Source organism: Scleropages formosus, chromosome 7 (genome assembly GCF_900964775.1).
Source record: "Scleropages formosus chromosome 7, fSclFor1.1, whole genome shotgun sequence".
In the NCBI taxonomy this organism is placed as follows: domain Eukaryota; kingdom Metazoa; phylum Chordata; class Actinopteri; order Osteoglossiformes; family Osteoglossidae; genus Scleropages; species Scleropages formosus.
In genome coordinates, this window is record NC_041812.1 from 27915483 (window position 1) to 27938002 (window position 22520).

At 43.8% G+C, this 22520-nt stretch overlaps 1 protein-coding gene across 2 annotated transcripts; it reads left to right on the forward strand.

Annotated features, from left to right (window-relative positions):
- The first annotated feature begins 1292 nt into the window (after positions 1-1292).
- On the forward strand, positions 1293-22137 carry LOC108931144 (unconventional myosin-Ie-like). Of its 2 annotated transcripts, XM_018746751.2 has the most exons (28): positions 1293-1478; positions 3881-4018; positions 4397-4486; positions 5189-5283; positions 7038-7125; positions 8224-8313; positions 8419-8550; positions 8935-9069; positions 9690-9822; positions 10342-10538; positions 10797-10877; positions 11884-11970; positions 12191-12277; positions 13781-13948; positions 14124-14209; positions 15322-15403; positions 15652-15758; positions 16186-16284; positions 16921-17065; positions 17342-17456; positions 17764-17933; positions 18289-18434; positions 18843-18989; positions 19096-19253; positions 19334-19420; positions 19562-19763; positions 20666-20847; positions 21108-22137. In XM_018746751.2, exons 1-28 carry the CDS (start codon positions 1476-1478, stop codon positions 21182-21184), a joined length of 3327 nt encoding a protein of 1108 aa, XP_018602267.2. In that variant the 5' UTR covers positions 1293-1475; the 3' UTR covers positions 21185-22137. The 2 variants fall into 2 exon arrangements, with proteins under 2 accessions (XP_018602267.2, XP_018602268.2); XM_018746752.2 differs by lacking the exons at positions 3881-4018; positions 4397-4486; positions 5189-5283.
- The last annotated feature ends 383 nt before the right edge of the window (positions 22138-22520 follow it).

Here is a 22520-nt window from a genome sequence, read left to right on the forward strand (position 1 = left end):
CCTTGGTGAATAAGGTGTGTGGGCTGATAACACTACATAGAGTTCACTGGAAGTTGCTTTGGAGAAAAGTGTCTGCTAAATGAATAAATGTAAAAACAAAGAGAAATGCTAGTGATGTGATGTAATTCAAAAGGTTCAAGGGCTTCCACAGTGTGTATAGTACCTGTTGTGAAGTTTCTAGAGGAGAACATTGCCAGTATTCCACCTAATAGGTATAGATTTCCAATGATTCAAAAAGGCAAATAGCAAACTGTGATTACCTCCTGTTCAAGCCTGTGATCACAATTAGACAGAAAAAAGATTATGAAAACATTTATGAAATAATTACATGGTTTTCAGGAATTCCCAGTATCATGTAATTAACATGTGAAGGCTTCAAAGAGTGAGAAATTGGAAATGATTAGAAATGAGCTGGTTCTGGGGGCGGTGCGGTGGCGCAGTGGGTTGGACCGGGTCCTGCTCTCTAGTGGGTCTGGGGTTTGAATCCCACTTCGGGTACCCTGAGGCGGACTGGTGTCCCGTCCTGGGTGTGTCCCCTCCCCATCCGGCCCTATGCCCTGTGTTACCGGGTAGGCTCCGGTTCCCTGTGACCCTGTATGGGACAAGTGGTTCCGAAAATGTGTGTGTGTGTGTGAGTGAACTGGTTCTTCAAAAGAAGCAGGTACTGCATTGTAGGTGTTTTGGAACTGTGGTTATGAGCAGAATGTTCCAGATTTACAGGAGGGGCCAGGGGGATGATGGGAGGAGTTAGTCTAAAAGGCATTCATACTGATTCACATTCACATTGATATAAAAAATGCATTTTTCAGATGAAATGGGAGAAGTAAATTAAAGCAATGAAAGCAAAGTGCAAAAAAGAAAGGATGTTCATTTCAATATCTCTGTTCATGAAATATGTAAAAGCATTGTGACACTGTAAATATTTTCTTCAAGCAGCAACTTCACAACCCAGTAACCATGTGTTGGGCCCCTTTTACACTGTTCAAATGGTGTTTTCTGCTGTGAAGGGCTTTGCACTCAGCTCTAAGTCAGAGGCAGCAGTATTTGCTATAAAAGCTATATGTAGCAGCAGTAGCAACTGCAACAATAGTAATAATAATAATAATAATAATAATAATCACTCTGATTGGAATGGCACATATTCTGCCCAGAGGGCTTGGATAAATTTTTTTATTCTCTGGTGAAGACTCAAATTTATTAAGAGCCAATAAAACACCACCTCCTGCTCGCAGAAGAGTGGTTTGTATATCCATGCGTGGGCAGGTCCTTCTCTTCTCTGTGTGTGTGTGAGAGAGGGCTCATTGCAGGTGCTGGACCTGTGGATGGCCCCAGGGGTCTGTGCTCAGTGCATGGTCGACAACAGGGGCCCCTCAGTAACCGGATAGCAGATGCACAACACTGAATCTTTTAGAGCTCGACTGTAAAATGGTTTGACTGTCCCCAGAAGAGATATTAAGCCAGTCACAGAGTAAAGAATGGTGAGTAATTTGAATTTTATAATTTTTTGGGTTATGATAAAGAGGGCTGTTAAATAGATGTGCACCACTGGTGCCCATGACCTTGCGATGTAGAACTGTACTGGGTGCAGAGCGACTGAATGCAGCGGTCCGTTTAAGAGTATGGAATTAAAGTTGGTCTAAACAACACAAAGTACATTTGTTTAGTGCTCTGTAGATGGCTGTGGAAATGCAAATGAACATACTTTATCGTATGTGTGTGTGTGTGTATGAACCGAACAGTGTGCTGTATAACTGGCTATATAGACTATATCTATATATATTTCTAGATATATATAGGCTATATAGACTGTATGTCTTTCCAAAGCCTACGTGGTTATTATCCATACTGTCAAGGACTAAAAAAAATGAACGCAGTTTATTGCATGCAATTTTTAAAGTACAGTATATGACTAACAAAAATTTAATTCTGTCATTACAGTAATTATCCAAAGTATTAAACTGGTACCAGGAATAGTATGGAGAGAGAATCATTGTAGGACACTTTTCAGTGTCACCTTTGGAATCCGATTCATAAACCACACGTGAAAATCTTTTTTTGAGTCCTGAAGTGGAAGGTTCATGTAAGTGGGTGTACTTTGAAAAACTGTACAAACAGTAGAGTCTGATTCTCATCACATTCAGTTAGCTTAATGATCTCTAACTTACCACATTGACCAATATATCCTTTTCTTTATTTACACCCTGTTTATGAGACACTTTTATAATTTCTGTCACGGATGTTACATGTGATATCTGACACTAGGTTATTTTTACATGATTGCACGACTGAGGCTTTATTTAAGGTGGTGTTGGGGCATTCATATCATAAAAGCTGTTTACATGATTGAAATAACAGTTAATATTTAAATTATTCTAGTTTATTTCTAAAATGTAGTATCAAACCTATTTCTGTTTTCTATTTTCACATATAATTGCAAAAGCAAAAAAGGGAGCTTCTTGAAGCACAGTGATCTCAGATCATGATTGCAGAAATTAGGATACAGAAATATAATGATAAAAACAACCATATGCTGTAGGTATGAGAATTTGTGGAGTAAAGTTGAAGGTTGTTGACAGTGATCATACTGAGATCTGGACCTCCAGCTTCCACTTAAAAAAAAAACCTTCTTAACCACTACTCCATCTATGACAAGAAGGAAGGAGCAATAAGAAACCAATTATTACTGATGAAACACTTCAGACCAAAGTGAAGGTTGTATGGATTTCTTGGTTTAATATAACACTGACACTCTTGTGGGCAACAGCCACAGTTGATTTTCAGTGGTACAAAGTATAAAATATAATTTATAAACTATAAAATACAATATTAATATAAAAGAACAAATGAATAAATGTCAATGTTAATATAAAACACATTTTTAAAAATCCTTGAACAATTTCTTCTACTAAGAACATACGGAAAACCCAGAAATGTTCAAAATGCAGGACAGAATTTATTTCTAGATCCCTTTTTTTTTTTCTGGTAATCAGTAGAACACACACACACACACACACACATTTTCAGAACTGCTCATCCCACACGGGGTCACGGAGCCTATCCGGTAACACAGGGCACAAGGCCGGAGGGGGAGGGGACACACCCAGGACGGGACGCCAAGCGGGACTCGAACCCCAGACCCACCGGAGAGCAGGACTGTGGTCCAACCCACTGCGCCACTGCCTTGGTAGAATATACACATACATATATATATCATACCGATGTTACACTGCCCAGAAGGTAAGATATAAAAGAAATTAAGTGCTGTGAGGGATAATATTGGGCATTGGCTGATTTTATTGAGCCAACCAGCATTACTGACTCCTTGTTGCATTGCTGAGACTGTTTCAAATGACTGAATCCTGACTAATGAGGAATGATCTGAACCATGTGGGAAAGCATATTTGAAAGGATAAAAAGAAACCAAAAGAGTAAAGGTGAGGTAGAAAGGTTTGTGTCTCTTTCTAAGAGGGGACAGAACAAACAGCATCTACTCAGTGATGATAGAGAAGAAAACAGACCTTTACTGAGAGGTTCCACGCAAAGGTCAGAAAGGAGGGCTAACAATGCTGACCTTTTCCATGAACACTGAAGGCAAAGACCAGACAAGAACTTAATCTCCAATCTGCTGAAAGAACTATGACTTTTTAGTACAAGAAATTACTTTTCCTTACATTTCCAGTACTGTGTGCCTATTAGAAAGTGTCTTGACAGAAATCAGGATTTTCAACGAGCAGCTCATGTAGTTCAGGTGAGGATTGCCAGTAGCAATGGCCAGTTAACTGAGCACTATACAACTGCAATGTAAAGATTTGTTTGAAACAAATGTCTCAGATGGCACTCTTTAGAGGTCTGTGCAAAAGTGTACAGTGTGCATTTACAGGAGAGCAAGGCAATGCTTCACTGGCAAAGCTACAATGTCATGCAGAGCGGCGTGGACGACATGGTCCTTCTGTCCAAGATCAACGAGAGTTCCATTGCGGAGAACCTCAAGAAGAGATTCATGGATGACTATATTTTTGTATCCTTACCAAGTAGGCAAAGACTGCCATGAAAACCACATCTTCTTAATTTCTCCCTGGGGTGATTACTGTGAAAGGTAGAGGGTGGTATTCTGTACCTGCAAGCATAATGATGCCATAACATGTCCTGTTAGTCATGTGAACCTTGAGAATCTTAGGAGAAATCACATTACTTCAGAGACATCAGCAGTTCATCTCCACAACCACACCTGGTGGAACTGGGGTGGAATGTGTACCCGCTATGTATGTTGCTGCACTATGAGAGTATAAATATTGAGGAGCTGGAGATCTTGTGAGATGCCTTGGAGATGGGAATGAGAGAGTCAAGTTTAGGAAATGGAATTTGCCTCAACTCTGTCGCTCGTGCATCTCTTCAGACGTACATTGGGCCTGTGCTCATCTCTGTCAACCCCTTCAAGCAGATGCCATACTTCGGGGAAAGTGAGGTGGAGATGTACCAGGGTGCGGTATGTAGCAAATTTCTCAGAAGCAGCAATCTCTCTGTATCTCTGTCCCCCTGTCCCTCTTCCCACCTCACCGAACCTCACGTAATCCATCGAGTGTAGTGTACCAAAAGAAAATTCTCTATTTCTTCAAACTAAGGAAAAATCTAACTCCCGCAGGCAGCTTCTTGTCTAGTTTTGGTGTATGAGAGCGATTATGTTTCCCGTTTCTATGATCTCAGGGTGCAAGGTGTGTCACAGTTAAATTCAATGTGCCAAGGTATATTGGCGCAGGAGCTGGAGACACCAGAATTTTCCATCAGAAGGGCCTTAACAACAGAGGCTGCATGGGAATGTGCTAAACAAGTGTTTTCATGGGACTTAGCTCTGCTGCGAGACTCTTTAAATTATACCGGCTGAAAAATTCCCAGTGCTCAAAAGAACCATCAGCTTAAAAGGGTGTGGAACCAGAACACATTACTCACTGGACTCTATTTCCATGTGGCCCTGTGCTAAGTCAGAACTGGTGCAGAGAACCCAAGGCATGTGGAGGGAGGGAGCTCACCTCCGTTAACTCTTGCTACTCAACCTGCCCCCACCAGTCCTCAGCTACTAATTGATATAAATACTTTAAATATTTGGTTTAGACTGAAAGTACGTCTTACTCTGTCTGTTTTGAACTAGAGACCACACTGACACACCCCACCCTGCACTTTCCCCCTGCAGGCTCAGTATGAGAACCCCCCACATATCTACGCACTGGCCGACAACATGTACAGGAACATGATGATTGACTGTGAGAGCCAGTGTGTCATCATCAGGTGAGAGAGGTTCAAGGTATCCACTTTAACTTGAATTTCACTGGCTGTTTTGTGAGGGGGGGGAAGGGTGGCGCAGAGGGCCTGGCCGGGTCCTGCTTTCTGGTGGTTCTGGGGTTTGAGTCCTGCTTGGGGTGCCTTGTGATGGACTGGTGTCCCGTCCTGGGTGTGTCCCCTCCCCCTCCAGCCTTGTGCCCTGTGTTGTCGGATTAGGCTCCGGTGCACCGCGACCCTGCTTGGGTTGAGTGGTTTCAGCCTGTGTGTGTGTGTGTGTGTGTGTGTGTGTGTGTGTGTGAGTGAGAGAGTGAGAGAGTGAGAGAGAGAGAGAGAGAGAGAGAGAGCCACAAAGCCCTCCAAGAAACATCACTTCCAGCTGGAGAGATGGCTGAGAGAAGCACTATGTAAAAGGCACCCATCAAATATCAGTGCACAGAGTCAGTAAGAAAAAAGTGGTTATCAACAGTAAGAATCCATTTAAAAAATTAAAAAAAAAAAAAAAAAAACACTGCCCCGTGTTTCTGCAGTATCAGAGATACGAATCACCTCCTTCGTATGTTTCTGGGTAATAGTGTGCCAACCTCACTGATGGTGCAACGCACTAAGGTCTTTGGTATCGATTCCAAGGAAAAAAATGCGTAAATCACACTGTTTCCTGCTGTGCTGCTTCAAAGGGACAGTGTTTCTCAGTGGAAAATCATGCTAACAAAAGCAAAAAGAAAAATGTCAATTCATCTAATGCCAAAACACAAGTTTCTTAATATTTATGATCTTTCCAAATAAAAGAAAGTAGGGACAACAGAAGACAGGAGCAACTGATGAAACTTTAAAAAGACTGTCGTGTCGTGCTACTTTGGCACGTGTCATTGACAGCAGGTAGAGCTGAAATCAAATGGTCTCGCTCAACAGTGGTCTTCAAAGTGTTGGACATCTGGCTCACCATTCGATTTGAAAGAATGGCAAACAGACGAAATCGCGAAGCTCCAGCTGACAGACGATGGGGGTAGAACAGATGTATCAATAAATCCTGCCTTGAAATGTCTGCATCTATCGTTTGTACAAAGGGGGGTGTGGTGGCGCAGTGGGTTTGGCTGGGTTCTGCTCTCTGGTGGGTCTAGGGTTCGAGTCCTGTTTGGGGTGCCTTGCAATGGACTGGCGTCCTGTCCTGGGTGTATCCCCTCCCCCTCCAGCCCTACACTCTGTGTTGCTGGGCTAGGCTCCAGCTCACTGTGACCCCACTTTGGACAAGCAGCTTCTACCAATTTGTGTTTGTATCATTTTTACTCTATTTATCAGCCTATTCGTCTTATACATTCAATCAAAACAATATTTGTCTTAAACCACTTGCCATTGTTCTCAATTCTGCTCAGCAAAGGCTCTGACCTACTGATGTGTTCTTTTAGTAAATCCACACCAGTCTAACACACCGCTCTACTCAGTACTGCTGAAATCTGCCATTGGCATTTCCCTGCGTATCATAAAAAGCTAAAGTGTAAGAGTGCACTCCAAAATCCACTGTAAATTCAGCCTCTTTTGCTTGTCCAAAGTGACCATGAATAGAGCCCAGAGGCAACTTGAAGATTGAGGAGAACAGAGCAAATGGGGCGCTTGTCAAAGACACACACAAAACAATGGGAGATTTTGAGAATCTCCCGTGAGCGAAGGCGTCGCTGCTGGAGAGGTCTGTCTATCTTGTCCTCTTTGCTTATTGTATGTTTGCGTGGCTAACCCTCTATGTGACCTCCCTCCACCTTCTCCAGCGGTGAGAGCGGTGCTGGGAAGACGGTGGCAGCCAAGTACATCATGAGTTACATCTCTAAAGTGTCCGGCGGGGGAGCTAGGGTACAGGTATGACCCCCCCCCCCCACCAAGGATTCCTCATACAGTTACATTCATTCATTTAGCAGATGCTTTTCTCCAAAGCAACGTACATCTCATAGAAAATACAATGTGTGCATTACATTAGGAGAAAGAGACACTTGGATGCAGACGTGTGATTCTTGAGTCCAGTTAGTTTCTTTCTATCATATGAACCAAACCAGGTTAACTCTCCGTGGCACATGGGTAAACAAGTGTTTAAAAGCGTTGACAGGCATTCGGCATGTATGCGTCTCGACCTGAGATGTCAGCCTTGTTGTGTGATTTTCTGTTAACCGAACACTTCATCCCTACAGCAGGTGAAGGGCGTGCTGAACACGGACTCACTTGCAATTCTGTGGTCATGTTGGTCTTAGCCCATGCAAATTACACTGGGTGTAGTTCCCCTTCAGCAGTGAGAGCGCTAGGGAAGAGCCATGCGACGCGCCTCATTTCGCACCATGTTAGGTTCACACAGCCAACGTTCCCCTGACTTTTTACCAGAATCTGCCTCAGGTTGTCTTATAATACCACCTTCTGCTATATCAGACAGTGCCCCACCTCATTCCCTCAAGCGCGCGCGCACACACACACACTGTGATGTTATCAGCCTGGTGCTCCTGCCTTGCCTGCTGCATAAGTTGACACATGACTGTACCACAATGCCAGTCTCCTCAGTCTTATGCAAAGGAGCCATATTGTTTCTTAATTTAGGAACATGTAAATGTAGTTTCTGTTGAAAACATTCCTGTGGACTCCTGGAGACTTGAAAAACTTGCTTTCTACTTCAGACTATTTTTACACCCATTGTCACAAGAAGAGTTATGTGACTATGGAAGAACTGATTTGACTTTCAATAAATTCAAGACAAGGAGAAGAAGGTGCTCACTAAATACAGTACATAAGGACTAGAAGATACCAGTATGAAATAGTCAAAGTCATACAAACATGTTCATTATCAGGTGATTATCCCAGACCTTTTGTGTGCCAGTGGAAATGTCCAGAAAGCCTTAGCATGGATGGATGGAGATACAGCACCATTCCCAACTGACATCTCCCCATGTGTGCCTGTCTCTTCTCTTCACGCAGCACATCAAAGACATTATCCTTCAGTCTAACCCTCTCCTGGAGGCCTTTGGAAATGCCAAAACCCTGAGGAACAACAACTCCAGCAGATTTGTAAGATGTTCAGTTTTGCCTCTTTTGGGGAAGGGAGGGTTAAGAGGCAGTTTAGCTGACAACAGTTTACTCTTTTTGTTTCAAACCTGCACTACTGGCCCACAGGGGAAATACTTTGAGATCCAGTTCGGCTCTGGTGGGGAGCCAGATGGTGGGAAGATCTCCAACTTCCTGCTGGAAAAATCACGGGTTGTCACACGAAATCCTGGGGAAAGGAGCTTCCATATATTTTATCAGGTGGGGAGATTGTGTCATACTGTGTGAAAGAATGTGTTTGCTTGGTATTTCCACCACAAGGGAAAACTAATAGGTAGAAGAGTATAATAGTGATTAGAGCTGCTGTTTCACTTTTGAAGGACCCTGGTACTTACTCCAATTGCTCCAGTTGAAAATTACCCAGCTGTATACATGGGTAAATCGTAACTTAACATTGTAAGCTGCTTTGGAGAAGTCTTTGTCAGTGAGATTAAAATAAATGCAGAGGCATCCAGTGAGGTACACATGCAGAAGTGCTGTTGCAGAAAGCTGAAAGATAAACATGTAACTGGACTATCACAATTGAAGCTGGAAGCAGTGGAAGATGGTGAATATGTAATCATCAGGCTTCTTGCATATTTGCAGTTAATAGAAGGAGCCAGTCAAGACCAAAAAAGCAGCCTTGGAATCACAAGCGTCGATTACTACTATTACCTCAATCAGTCTTGGTCCTACAAAGTGGACGACATCAATGACAAAAGCGACTTCCAGGAAACAATGGTAAGCCTTCTGGGAACAGGGTGAGGGCTTTTATTTTCTAAATGATGCAAGTTCTACACTTTCAGTTCATCTCTTAGCCAATACCTTACTCCATCAATGAGGGAAGTGACTCAAGCTGGCAACCTGCAAGCTTTTAGTCCATGTTCTTAACCCATTCACTGCCAGCTGCCTTCGTAGAGGTAGGCTCCGTATAAATTCGGTCCGGAAAGTAGATGAAACGTCCGAGAATCCTTTCCTCCCAAGCAAAAGGAGATAAATTACTGGAGAGATTTTACACAGTGAACAACAAGTCAAATAGCAGCTCTCAGTACCACCCTCTTCCTTCATCTTCTCAGTCTCTCCCAACTCACTGCATTCATTTGAAAGCAAGGATGGGCAGCTGCAATTTTGCAGAGCCGATATACAGCAAGTTGGAGAATTACCTGTCAGCTGACACCAGCAAAATATACTTGCTCTGTATGATTACAGTTACTGGCAACTGAGAAATTTGCATCCAGTGGAAACCAACAGTTTTTGATTCTGATGGAGTCCATCTTTAGTTTCAGTTTTTGAAGAGCAGTTTTACGTTTTCCTTGAGATAAATCTGCCTAATGACCCTTACAACCCTCACTTACCAACAGCATGCTATGGACGTGATTGGCATCACAGCGGAGGATCAGGCCCAGGTCCTGCAGGTCGTTGCTGGGGTGTTGCACCTTGGCAATGTCAGCTTCAAGGAGGTGGGAAACTACGCATCAGTGGAGAACGAACAATGTACGTGGAATACCTGTATTTGAAGCTTCTTACAGTGACCCCAAAGTTGTGTTCAGGAATGTCTAGATTTGCCCAGGAAGTGAAGAAATGGGGCCATTTTTCTTGATTTTCTTTGTGTTTCTTCCTTTTCCAGCTTTTAATGTGCTAGTTGAGGGCTCTTGCCAAATGTCTGGCCATGCTAGATGACCAGAGAAAATAAAAAACAGCACTGAAAGACAGGCATAGTACACCACAATCTAACATGCGGATTTGTGTACTGGCCGCCTGCCCTTCCACCAGGCACGGTGATGAACTGGAGCGCCTCTCAATGGCAGTGCACAAAGCCTCTCTGTTCCTTACAGACTGTAACTGCTGCCTGATTGACACATTTCATGTTGTCCTGGTCTCACAGCCACATCCACCTTATACCAAAACCTGCTGCTGCTGGCAATGTCCTACTGCAAGGAGGCCAGCTGTTAAAGTGGAGTTGGTGTGCCATAAGCCATAAGCGTTCTCTGTCTCCCCATCCCCACCCTCCAGGTCTGGCTTTCCCTGCTTTCCTACTGGGCATTGACCAGAACCGGCTGAGGGACAAGCTGACCAGCCGTAAGATGGACAGCAAGTGGGGAGGCAAGTCCGAGTCCATCGATGTGACTCTGAACGTGGAGCAGGCCTCTTACACACGCGACGCCCTGTCTAAGGCTCTGTACTCTCGTATCTTTGACTTCCTGGTGGAGGTGAGCAGGCCTTGGTGCCCTCTGTCCATACTAAATCATTCCATGTAACTGGCCTTGCTTCTGTTTCCAGTGAGTGAGCCACATGCTTCCTAATTCATATTTGTTTCTGGGATATTGTCATTTGTCTTCAGTGTAAGATTATTCATTTTCCTGCTACAAGTAGCACTGAATTCCTCATCCTGTCACGTCTTGTTTGTTAACCGGGACACGTATATGATGACCTGTATTTAAATTAAAAATGTTATCTTCACCTTCCAGTCCATCAATAAAGCCATGGTAAAGGACAATCAGGAGATGAACATTGGGGTTTTGGATATTTATGGATTTGAAATTTTTGAGGTGAGCATTTAAACACAAACATAAAACAAATGTGTGGCTCTCATGCTTGGACTACAAGAGAAGCAAAAAAAAAAAAAAAAGAATAAAATATGCACAATTAATTGATAAACAGACTGTTCTTGGGTGTGATTACAAAAACAGGTTTAATTAACTGTTCAGAACAAACAGTTAGTGCAAATGTTCCTGTTTTCTGCCAATTAGTCAAAAGAAACTTTATCCACAGTGGCACAGCGAGTAGCGCTGCTGTCTCACAGCACCTGGGTGGGGTGAGAGGACATGGGTTCAATCCCTGCTCAGTCTGTGTGGAGTTTGCATGTTCTCCTGTGCCTGTGTGGGTTTCCTCCCACAGTCCAAATTCACCCATAGTGTGTGAGTGACAGAGAGAGTGTGTTCACTGATGTATGGCTGAGTGACCCATTGTAAGTAATGTATCTAGCAGTGTAAGTTACCTTGGTGAATAAGGTGTATGGGCTGATAACACTACATAGTGTTCATTGGAAGTTGCTGTGGAAAAAAGCATGGGCTAAATAAATAAATGTAAATCCAGGGAAGCAAATATTCAGAATTATGGAAGAACATTCAAATCTGTCCTGTACTACACAGGATGCCTTCTTACTGTCTATTAATACAATTCAGTGCAGGTATGAATCCAAAGTAAATTGTAGAATCATTCAAGTCCTAGAAGCCAAACCCAGATTACAAAAGTGTTGTTGTTTTAATTATTCACACTCCTTAACGAATCCATGACATGGCAGTTGTTGGTTCAACAGTACTGTGTGCCATCTGTATCCAGCAGCATTGTGCTTACATTGGGCCTACAAACATAAGATTACCTTGGGATCCTTTTCTCAAAACAAATGTTGTATTTCAGAACACTCATTGCTGGAATTTTCACATTTTCTGAGATAGCCAAAAAAGGGTTTTGTAAACATCAGTTTGTGTTGCTGAGAAATACTGCATTGTTTCTACGAGGAATAATTTTTGGTTAATCCATCTTTTGCTTCAGAAAAATGGCTTTGAGCAGTTCTGCATAAACTTTGTGAATGAAAAGCTTCAGCAAATCTTCATTGAGCTCACCCTGAAAGCTGAGCAGGTAAAATAGTTTTTTCATTGTTACAGAAATAAACTCTGAATTTTAGCCGTTTATATTTCAGTTTAGTAATTCAAGCAGATTGACAAAGAGTGCTGTAACAGAGCCTTGGTTCTTAAACCAGTAACCCTTAAGGTGCCAGGCTGTGTTCTTAACCACTATTTTCAAAGCTGGCCTGCTTTTAAAACATCTATTTCAATGTACCACCTTCTCTTTTCCTGAGGACGAGTATATACAGGAGAGAATTAACTGGACCCCCATTGAGTACTTCAACAACAAGACAGTATGTGACCTTATTGAGAGTAAGCTGGTAAGTCCGCCTATTTTACGTTTTGGACTGCACCGACGGACCCATTCCCTTGCACATCTGTACTGCCCCCAGGCACCCATATGGGTGGAAGCCATCCCAGATGAGGTAACACACTTCTTGCTCAAGCAGATCCTTCACCAAGCTCACCTGTTAACAAAGAAACAGGCTGAATTACTTGTCCTGAGTACCTGGGCTAACCTTGTTGTCTCAGAGGGAGCTGTGCATAGGAAGAACCTAATGAGCTGATGTGTGCAGCATTATATTGGAGTGCATGGCATCTGGACATCATCTTCGCTCTGAACAGATTTACATTTATTCATTTAGCTGATGCTTTTCTCCAAATGTTAAGGTCACAATTATTTACCCATTTATACAGCTTGGTAATGTTACTGGAGCAGTTTAGTTTAAGTACCTTGTTCAAGAGTACTACAGCCAGAAGTGAGGATTGAAACTGCGACCTTTGGGTCCAAAGGTATAACACTAGCCACTACACTATCAGCTGTCCACGACACTCACTTGCAAACTCATAGTCCGGCAGATAAATGTATTTTCAGTGTATGGCACACAGTGGGTATCTGCAGACTGCAATAATCTGCCAACGTGTGGTGAATTCCAGGAGAGGATCACGGACTGCAGAAACTCTCCTTGAATCGGATCCATTAATAATTGAACATTGTAAAATTGTGGGAAGACATTTCTCCATTAAAATATAGTTTTTACCATTATACTGCCAACTGAAATTCTATAACATTGTAAACTATAAATATAAAACTATATAAATACACAATATAAGATGAGGTGGCCAAGTGGTTAAGGTGATGGCCTGCTAATCCATTGTGCTCTGCATGCGTGGGTTTGAATCCTGTCCTCGTTGATAATTTACAAAGCAAATCATGGAGGATCACAGCCACCTTGCAGGGGTGCTTTTCTCTTTTCTGCCCTCTGGAAAGCAGCTTAGGTCTATTCAAACCCGCACTGCCAGGTACAGGAACAGCTTTCACCCCATTGCTGTAAGAGTGTTCAACACTCATCAACGTGCCACCTTTTGCAACTAGAATTTGCACTGATCCCTCCAAGCACATCACTCGCATTGTCACATTTAAGTATTCTGGCTATTTATTGTTACTGGCATTATTTATTTTTTTGTGTGTTTAGTACTATCTATGGTGTTGTCTGCAGTCTGTGGAGAAGCACTCAAGCAAAAAATTTCATAGTTCTTTGTACACAGTGCTTGTACTTATGACAAACCTTGAACCTGAACTTCAGTAGTGAGCACCTGTGTACACAATAGCACAAATCAAACCATTGCCCCTGAAATTACATTAGAGCCAAGAAATTTTTTTTTTAAAAAAAAAAAAGACTAATGCATTCTCAGTGAACATGGAAACCTGCTATTCAGTTTACTCAGTTGTTCACAATGCAGTTCGCAACAACCAGTATTTGTGTGACGGCCACTTTGCCTTGTTTTAATCAGTTCCTTTCCTTTTTTAAACCTTTCTCCAGAACCCCCCAGGTATCATGAGCATCCTGGATGATGTGTGCGCCACCATGCATGCAGTCGGAAAAGGAGCGGACTGCACCCTGCAGCAGAAGCTATGCATGCAGATCGGCACCCATGAGCACTTTGACAGCTGGAAACAGGGTTTCGTTATACATCACTATGCTGGAAAGGTATCCAGGGTTGGGCCACCCTGCTCTTCTCCTCAGCTTCTAGACTTGATGAGGCATCATAGCCCCGAACAGGGTCCTGTAACTGCTTATTTGGCTTCATTGTGTTAACTAGTACACTTTATCATATTCATAACCCATTTGTCATTTGCTCTACCTCCACTATCTCATACCTCAGGTGGCCTACACTGCAGAGGGATTCTGCGAAAAAAACCGGGACGTCCTCTTCACAGACATCATTGAATTGATGCAGAGCAGTGAAATGTAAGGGTTCAGCCCCCTCTGCACTAGCGATAATGGTGTGCAGCAGCTGTTGGTTTGTGTTGTGCTTAAGAACAACAATGTCCCTCTCTTGAAATAACAAGAAATGCACTGATTTACAAGATATAAGACTTGGTTTCATTGAGCAAACTGGTGAACAGCTGAGCATCCATCAGGCTCTATAAAAAACTATAAAATAGACACCCAGCCATCTGTACGTGTTGTTCTGAGCACTGGAGATGACAGAAATCCTTCTAAGTCCGTCGTTCAGCAGAATGCAGGCCAAACTGTGGTCTTTGGTCATATGCACCACTATAGAAGTGTGGCATACTGCAGCGTCAAACATGCATCCCCAGTGTAGGGCACACAATTTAATGCAGCACGGGGAAGGCCCCAGACCTACTTTGAATACTCTTTCCTTATTCTTTACTGAGGCCTGGCAGCCATATATGCAAACAAGCTCCCCAGTTGAAATGGCAGCGCTGCAGAACCAGACAGAATGGCACTTACACTTAGTCACTTTCTGTAGAGCTCAAACCAGGGAGGGCATCAGTACTGGGATCGAGGACCGAACTAGACAAAGATCCTTGTCAGGACATATGGTAGGAGCTGTGATACAAACCAACATTGTCAGGATAACACATAAAATGCCCAGTTTGCCTAACGATGATAAAGGGATCCGATGTGTCGGACGCTGCCAACAGATCCAGTTGTTTCAACAGGGGCAGTTTACCTAAAGAGGCATGACAGGTAATTTCTTCTGAATAAACGCTCCATTGTTTCTCTTTGGCAGGTTCTCAAGTATGCAAACTCATAGTCTGGCAACATAACATATGGAACTGGAGTAACGATAACTATAGCTCAGATTCCAAGGCTTGGCAATGAGAACCATGGTGCTAGGTCTTTGTGATTTTTGTGCGTCCATAAGGCAGGAAAGCAACATTCAGCTCATATTAATGCAATGCCACGATGACCACTAAGATAAGGAGGCAGTAGCATTAGGGGGCACAAAGAAGTCACCCTCATACTCTAACTGGGATGTTTTTCTTTGTGTGCTCCAACTGTACAGAAAGTTGTCTGTTAATCATCTTACGTTGCTTGGCCCTCTTCTACAGCCCATTCATCAAAGCCTTATTTCCAGCAAATCTGAATGCAGAGAAGAAGGGAAGGCCTACTACTGCAGGCAGTAAAATCAAGGTGTGTGTGTGTGTGTATGTGGAGGCTACCAGGCCGATGACAATGTTTGTGTTCTGGCTTCACTGAATGGAAGCAGCAGTACTCGTCTGGAACCTGGTCTTCCCCACTTTACTGTTATGGAGACATTTACTTCAAAAACATTGTTCTCTTTGACTGCATTTATATTTGACAAGATGGGAATGCAGAAACTTTGACTTGAGCAGGTAGTAAATGGATTTAGCAGTGTCAAAACACTTTTCTGCTCTTAGAAACAAGCCAATGACCTGGTGAGCACCCTGATGAAGTGCACTCCACACTACATTCGCTGCATCAAGCCCAATGAGACCAAGAAGCCCAGGGACTGGGAGGATGGCCGGTGAGATTTATTTTCACACCCCCATTCACTATGCTTCACCCATTTGTACAACTGAAAATTTTTTCTACTAAAAAAATCTTTACTTATGCGAGGGCGCGGTGGGTTTGACCAGTGCCCACTGTGTGGGGGGGTCTGCGGTTCAAGCCCTTCTTGGGAGCCTTGCGATGGACTGGCGTCCCATCCCAGGTGTAATCCTCCTCCACCTTCAGCCTTGCGTCCTGTGTTTCCAGGATAGGCTCTGGCTCCCTGCGACCCCGCTCGGGACAAGCGGTTATACATAGTGGTTGTTTATCTGCTTATCATGGGTGCTTTTTCCAGGTGCAATGGAAGTTTGGATGTTTCCCTCTAGAGACTTGGACTGCAGAAGGTTGCATTCTCAAGTTCCTAACCAGTATGATAATTTCACCTCATGCATCTGTCATCCTAGGGTGAAGCACCAGGTGGAATACCTAGGCCTAAAGGAGAACATCCACATCCGCTGTGCTGGCTTCTCCTACAGGAGAGTCTTTGGGAAGTTCCTACAGAGGTCTGTGGAAGACTTCCTTCCACCCCTTTTACTGTATTTCTCCTCCTTTTCTCCTCTTCCCTATCTTACTCACTCTGAAGTCTGACAGGATTCAAAGGACCCTTTTCAGGTCAGTACTGTGACAAATACAATTAAGAAACAACACACAACTGGAATAATTTGGGCCCTGTCACAACTCTACCTGGGATCCTTTTTTTCTTGTAAGATGTGCGCAGACATTGCAGCATATTAAGGTATGGAGAGAACAACAATATTCAAATCTGAGGACTTGTGTTGGGGGGTGTCAGCAAATATCGGCAACCAGCCTGCTGTTGCTATTCACGTGTCCGTGGTCACTGGAGATTGGGGGAGGACAGGAAGTGCTTTGTTGTTGATACTACAGCTGTTGAAGACAACAGCTTGTGACTAGGGAAGGCTGTGACACAAGAGCACCTCACCCTCCACAAACATACACACAAACTTATTTGCTTCCTCTACTTAGATACTTAGAACACAAAGGTTAATATAACAATATGGATTGGCCCCGAGGGTGAAGAAAGCAGTGTGTGTTCCTTGGTTCTCACTTTGCCCTTGGAAGCCAACAAGGAGTGGAAGAGGACTTCCTCTCTGGGTGTCTCCCCATTCCATTCTTCTCAGGTATGCAATCTTGACAAAGGAGTCATGGCCAACATGGCGGGGTGATGAGAAGCAAGGCGTTCTTCACCTCCTGCGCAGCACCAACATGGACCAAGATCAGTTCCAGCTGGGGCACACCAAGGTGTTCATCAAGGCCCCTGAATCGGTGAGATGCAGTATGGCAAACAGAGATCCCACAGAGACACACAGCCCTGCACTCATCTCTCAAACCCTTTCCTGCTCCAGAGAGGTGGTCTATGACCCAGTCAAGGTACTCGGTAAAGTGAACATTTTCGTGGGGGTTCTGAGACCCAGTGAAGCTCCAGTAAACGCAGGCTGATCTACCACTCCTGAACAACTGCAGATGCAATCCCATCTCACGCCAGAGTGATCAAGTGGGGTAGGCGTAGTGTTTCAATCAACTGAACCACTGTATTTACAGCTCTTTCTGCTGGAGGAGATGAGGGACAGGAAGTTCAACTCCTACGCAAGGGTTATCCAGAAAGCCTGGCGCAAATACAAGGGCCACAACCAATATGACGAGCTGATAGAGGAAGGTTTGTTGAATATCTTGCTCACATCCATTGCAACTTCCAACCACTCACCCACACACAGTGACAAAAATACAATATGTGTACCATTAGTGCAGTGACACATATATCCTGATATCTCACCGCACCACTACAATGCCAAGTGTCTTCAGTGACTTAGCGTTTCCTCACTCTGCCTTCTATCTTTCTACTCACATTTTTCTCTCGTCCTGCCTATCAAAAGGACCTATCAATGTGTCCACGTCCTTTTCTGTTAGTGAGCCCATTTTCTTGAGTGTTCCATTTGGAGTTGTGCGTGCGTGCGTCATTGCAGCCTGCATCCTGTTCCTGAACCGTAAAGAGAGACGAAGGCATAGCATCAACAGGAGCTTCATGGGAGACTACTTGGGCACGGAGAACTTACCAGAGCTGTGCCAACTACTGGGCAAGGGGGAGAATATTGACTTTGCTGATAAAGTCACCAAATATGACCGCCGGTTTAAGGTATGCACGCCAAAGCCATCACTTTTTGTGGGAGTTCAGATCCTCTAAATGTCAAACTAAGATCTGACTAATCCGCTTTGTTATTTGAGTAGATAGCAATGGACCGTGTTTCCTGTAGAAGGTTCAGGTCTAAAACAGGAAATGCAGGCAAATCTGTTGATGACAGAGGAGCACTTTATTTTTTACTACAATTCCCTTTTGAAGTTCCATCCCAGATTTGGTGTACCAAGGAGTACGGAGCAAACACTTAATGAAAAGAAAAAAATAAATAAATTTTTCCAGATGCAAAATAGAAGGTCTTGAGGGAATCTGACCACCTCATCTCACATGCTTGTTCCTTCACTTGTATATACAGGCGATAAAGAGGGACTTGATTTTGACACCAAAACGTGTGTACCTGATTGGTCGGGAGAAGGTGAAGCAGGGCCCTGATCAAGGTCAAGTGATAACAGTGCTGAAGAGGAGAATTGAGATAGAGAAGATTTTGGCAGTCTCTCTCAGGTAAGGAAACACAAATGAGCAGGAGGTGGCAGCACTCCAATGGTTTTTTTTTTTTCTTTTTGGTACACAGCTGCTATGAAAGTGAACACTGGTGTGGCATTGAGTGGTTTGTGTGACAGGGGACATCTCAGTGACTGTGATGAGGGGGTAGTTCGGTCAATGTCACAGGGACTGGTGTAGGCAGTGGATCCATGGAGCCTTTAAACACAAATTCCACATGCTGACCTTGTCTTGAGGTGTATGCTGCATCACATTTAGTATTGTCAGGTATTGAAAGCTAGGGGGTCCAAACCCCGTTTCTTATCTGCAAACGATTCACGTTCTCACATCGTGGTGGGATTGGATGAGGAATGCTGCATGTTGCACAGAAGACCTGTCTGTCTGTCCTCTCTGACAATCCCCCTGCAGCACCATGCAGGACGACTTCCTGATCCTCCACGAGCAGCAGTACGACAGCCTGCTTGAGTGTACCTTCAAGACAGAGTTCATCACTCGGCTGGCCCGCCACTTCATGGAGCACACCCAGAGGAAGCTGCCACTCAAGTTCAGCACCATGTAAGTCGGCTTCTCCTGTCAGGTCTATATAGAAGCACTGCTCCTCTCTATATGCTGGTTGTTCGTGAGTTTGGACCCACCTCCCTGCTGTGGATCTCCTGCCTAGATTGGAGCTGAAACTCAAGAAGGAAAGCTGGGGGCCTTGGAGCACAGGAGGCTCCCGGCAGGTACACTTTGTCTGGGGTCAAAGTGATTTGGCCACCCTGCGAGTTTCCAGCAGGGTACTGCAGGTCAGCATTGGCCCCGGACTGCCCAAGAACTCGCGTGAGTAAAAATGGCACTACGGCTATTGAACTTCTCTGGGACAGCAGTTGAAGACAAATGTCTGATATTTTCTTTTTCAGATCCCACTAAGAACACACAGAGCAACTCCAGAGTTTTCAAAACCTACCAGCGATACCCGACCCAGGCGGCCCCTCCTCCTCCTCAACGTATGACCCACAGAACCACTGAAGTTATTAAAGCTCTTTCACACCCAACTTGGTTTCTATGCTACAACTGAATGTCCAAAAAACATGTCAAGTGTGACCTTGTACATGTGTACCCTTGTATTTTTTTTTAACTCTTTGCAGTTGCTCACCAGAATGGCAGGCTGAACACCATTAGCCAGGTGAACACCAGCAGGCAGCAGAGCACCATCCAGAGGGTACAGCCAAACAGCCTGACACCACCCACTCTGCTGCCCACCGTCAGTGTCAACCATCTGCGAGACAAAGGCAGAGCAGTGCTACCAAACCTAGACTGCCTTAGGATACCAGACCAGGGTGCTGCAGGGTAGGTGGCCCAAATGCAGTGCATGTTCAGATATACACACCTAAATACGCACACATCTACAGACATTTATATTCATGCTTAATTGTTTAGCAGATGCTTTTCTCCAAAGCGTACAACTCGGAGGAAACCTAGCATTTCACCAGCACTCAGATCTACAGACATGTGATTATCAAAGTGTAGTACGACTGGTGTTGCTGTTTAAACCAGGATACATCACACTGAGAACTACATATGGAATTGGAGGAAACTACAAATTGTTCACAGCAGATGCGATGTAAATTTGTGGGATGGATAGGACGTGCGAAGAGAATTTAGTCTGAGAGGCATGGGTTTGAGACCCTTATGCTGAGAGGGATTCAGCAGTTCTGAATGACAGCTGGAGATCATTCTACTGTATTGGAGTAAGAACTGGGATTTTGGACCTCTTATGTGTGGTGTCACCAAGCAGGGCAGATGTGGATGAGCACAGAAGTGTGGTTGGGGTGCAGGGGGCGAGGAGAAGGGGGAGAAAAAAAAGGTCTTTGGGACCAGATCTGTTTGGTATATGCTGATACCATACCCTCATGCTCTTCTCGCTTCTTTTCCAGGTGCTAGCTGTCATTTCTACACAGCCCCATTTTTATTAGTGACAAATGTCATCCCTTCGCACACGCTTCTAAGGTTGCAACGAGAACATTTGGCTTAAAATATTTTATGAGTTACTGAACCTGGCTGCTTTATAGCCACCTTGTGGTTGACTTGCTAAAATCCTTTGACATTTCCGTTGCTTAGGATCTTTGAAGGGAGAAAAAAAAAAAAAAAGAAAAAAAAAGTCAAAATGACAAGTTAAATTACAACCGAACAAATCAGTTGTACTTTGTGTTCAAATACCTGCCCAGTAAATGTGTTCTTTTGCTCTCTAGAATTCAAAGGCAGACCATCAGCAGACCAACCCCTGGCGGTGGGCGGGCCAAACCTGCATCGAAGCTCGGCCTCACTTCCAAACCTCAGCTGCGCCACTGCAAGGCCATGTATGCCTACGATGCCCAAGACACTGACGAACTGAGCTTCAGTGCAAACGACATCATCAAAATCATCAAAGAAGGTCAGACACACCTGGCACCCAGACCATTTGGGCCCTTAAGAACCAAAGAATAAACTACATTCATATAAAGCAAATGATCATTTGGGCCAGGTACTTGGGGTTTAATTCCTTAGAAAGACAGAATGTACAGGATTTCAGAACTCCAGGAACAAATATGTATTCAACTATATAAGCTGAGAGATGCAGACTGCCTGCACCCCTCCTTTGTGTCCTCAGCCTATTGCATTTTGCTAACCTGAATGCATTTGTTTTTTTTCCAGATGCCTCTGGCTGGTGGATGGGGGAACTACAAGGAAACAAGGGCCTGTTTCCCAGCAACTATGTCAACAGGATATAGCCCTGTATGTCCACTGTATGGATGACTACATTCCAGCAGAGGGCCCCAAACAAGAAGCCAGCAAGTCACCACTCAGAGAAAGTGAAATTCCTTCTCCAGGCTGCAGCTGTTGGGCCCCAGGCCCATCTCCTTGTTCTCCTGGACTGAGACAAGTGATAGTCTCTTTGAGCCATGGTGAAAGCAGTAATCGCTGCTATGAGGAAGTGAAGAAACTTTTCATTGACTCATATTATACGTTGCATATACATCAGAGCTATCATCCACCTGTGAGGGGCAGGGTGCACATTATATAGGAAATATTACATTAGGAACATTAATTTGGGCAGCTTAGTGGTAAATTGTTTGAATGTCTTTTTCATGGAAATACTGTATTTGCTGCTATAGATCCACTGTAGACACATATAGTCTAATTACCAAATGCTTATACTGTGGACTAGAAATTGACCTTGGCCCCAGATAACTCTGGTATACTTGCACCTAGAGTGGGATGTTAATGCTCAGATTGATACCTCCCCCCCAGCTGTTTTACAGAAAGGGTGAAACTTGAGACTTTTCAAGTAAGTTTCTCTCCAAATTGAGCCACACTGCTTTTTAGATTAAACTCATACTTGCTTTTAACTGTAGTGAAAGTTAATTTAGTGATTTGGGTTGATCAAGCACAAGGCAACAGCACTAGCCACTACAGGTACTGTTTGTACACTTCATATGATAGTGACTCAATTTTGTACATCCCTGTCTATACAGCAGGCATTCAGAAGCAATGCAACACACCCTTAGAATTACACTGGAATACTGTCTCTCTCTCACACACACACTCTTCTGGGTCACTAAACTTTAAAATTTGCATTGCAAATTACTCCTTTACATTCCATGCCTCTTGTCCAGGTAATTTCTAGTTATACCAAGTTGTACTCTGTGCAGAAAACCAGGCCAACAGGAATTAAATGTGTTCTCACCTGTCCTGACTGGAAATTCTAATTTGAAGGTAATACAATAGGGTTGTACTTGCCCTTTCTCCCACTGGTACTTTCTCTAAAGAAAGAGATAGCATTACTTACATTGATTTACCAGTTTTATTTTACTGAAACAGGCCAGGCTCAGTGCCTTGACAAGGGGGTAGGTAGAAGAGCACAATTAGGGATTTGAACCCAAGTGTTAGTGTACCTGCTTACCCCTAATGTTTTCCTTCCATTGACTTCAGCAGTACTAGTCTCCCCTTCCCCCCACTACTCAAATCCAGCCATGATACTTGTTTCATTGGATTTTATTAGATAAAGTTTCTTATAAAACCAAAGACCATTAAAACAAGGTCAAATTTCTATAAAACATCCCATGG

Excerpts from the sequence above, each read along its gene's own strand:
- LOC108931144 (XM_018746751.2), top strand. Across the intron at positions 10,878-11,883 it reads ATGGATTTGAAATTTTTGAG|AAAAATGGCTTTGAGCAGTT; the intron begins GTGAGCATTTAA and ends CTTTTGCTTCAG. Across the intron at positions 17,066-17,341 it reads TCATCAAGGCCCCTGAATCG|CTCTTTCTGCTGGAGGAGAT; the intron begins GTGAGATGCAGT and ends CTGTATTTACAG.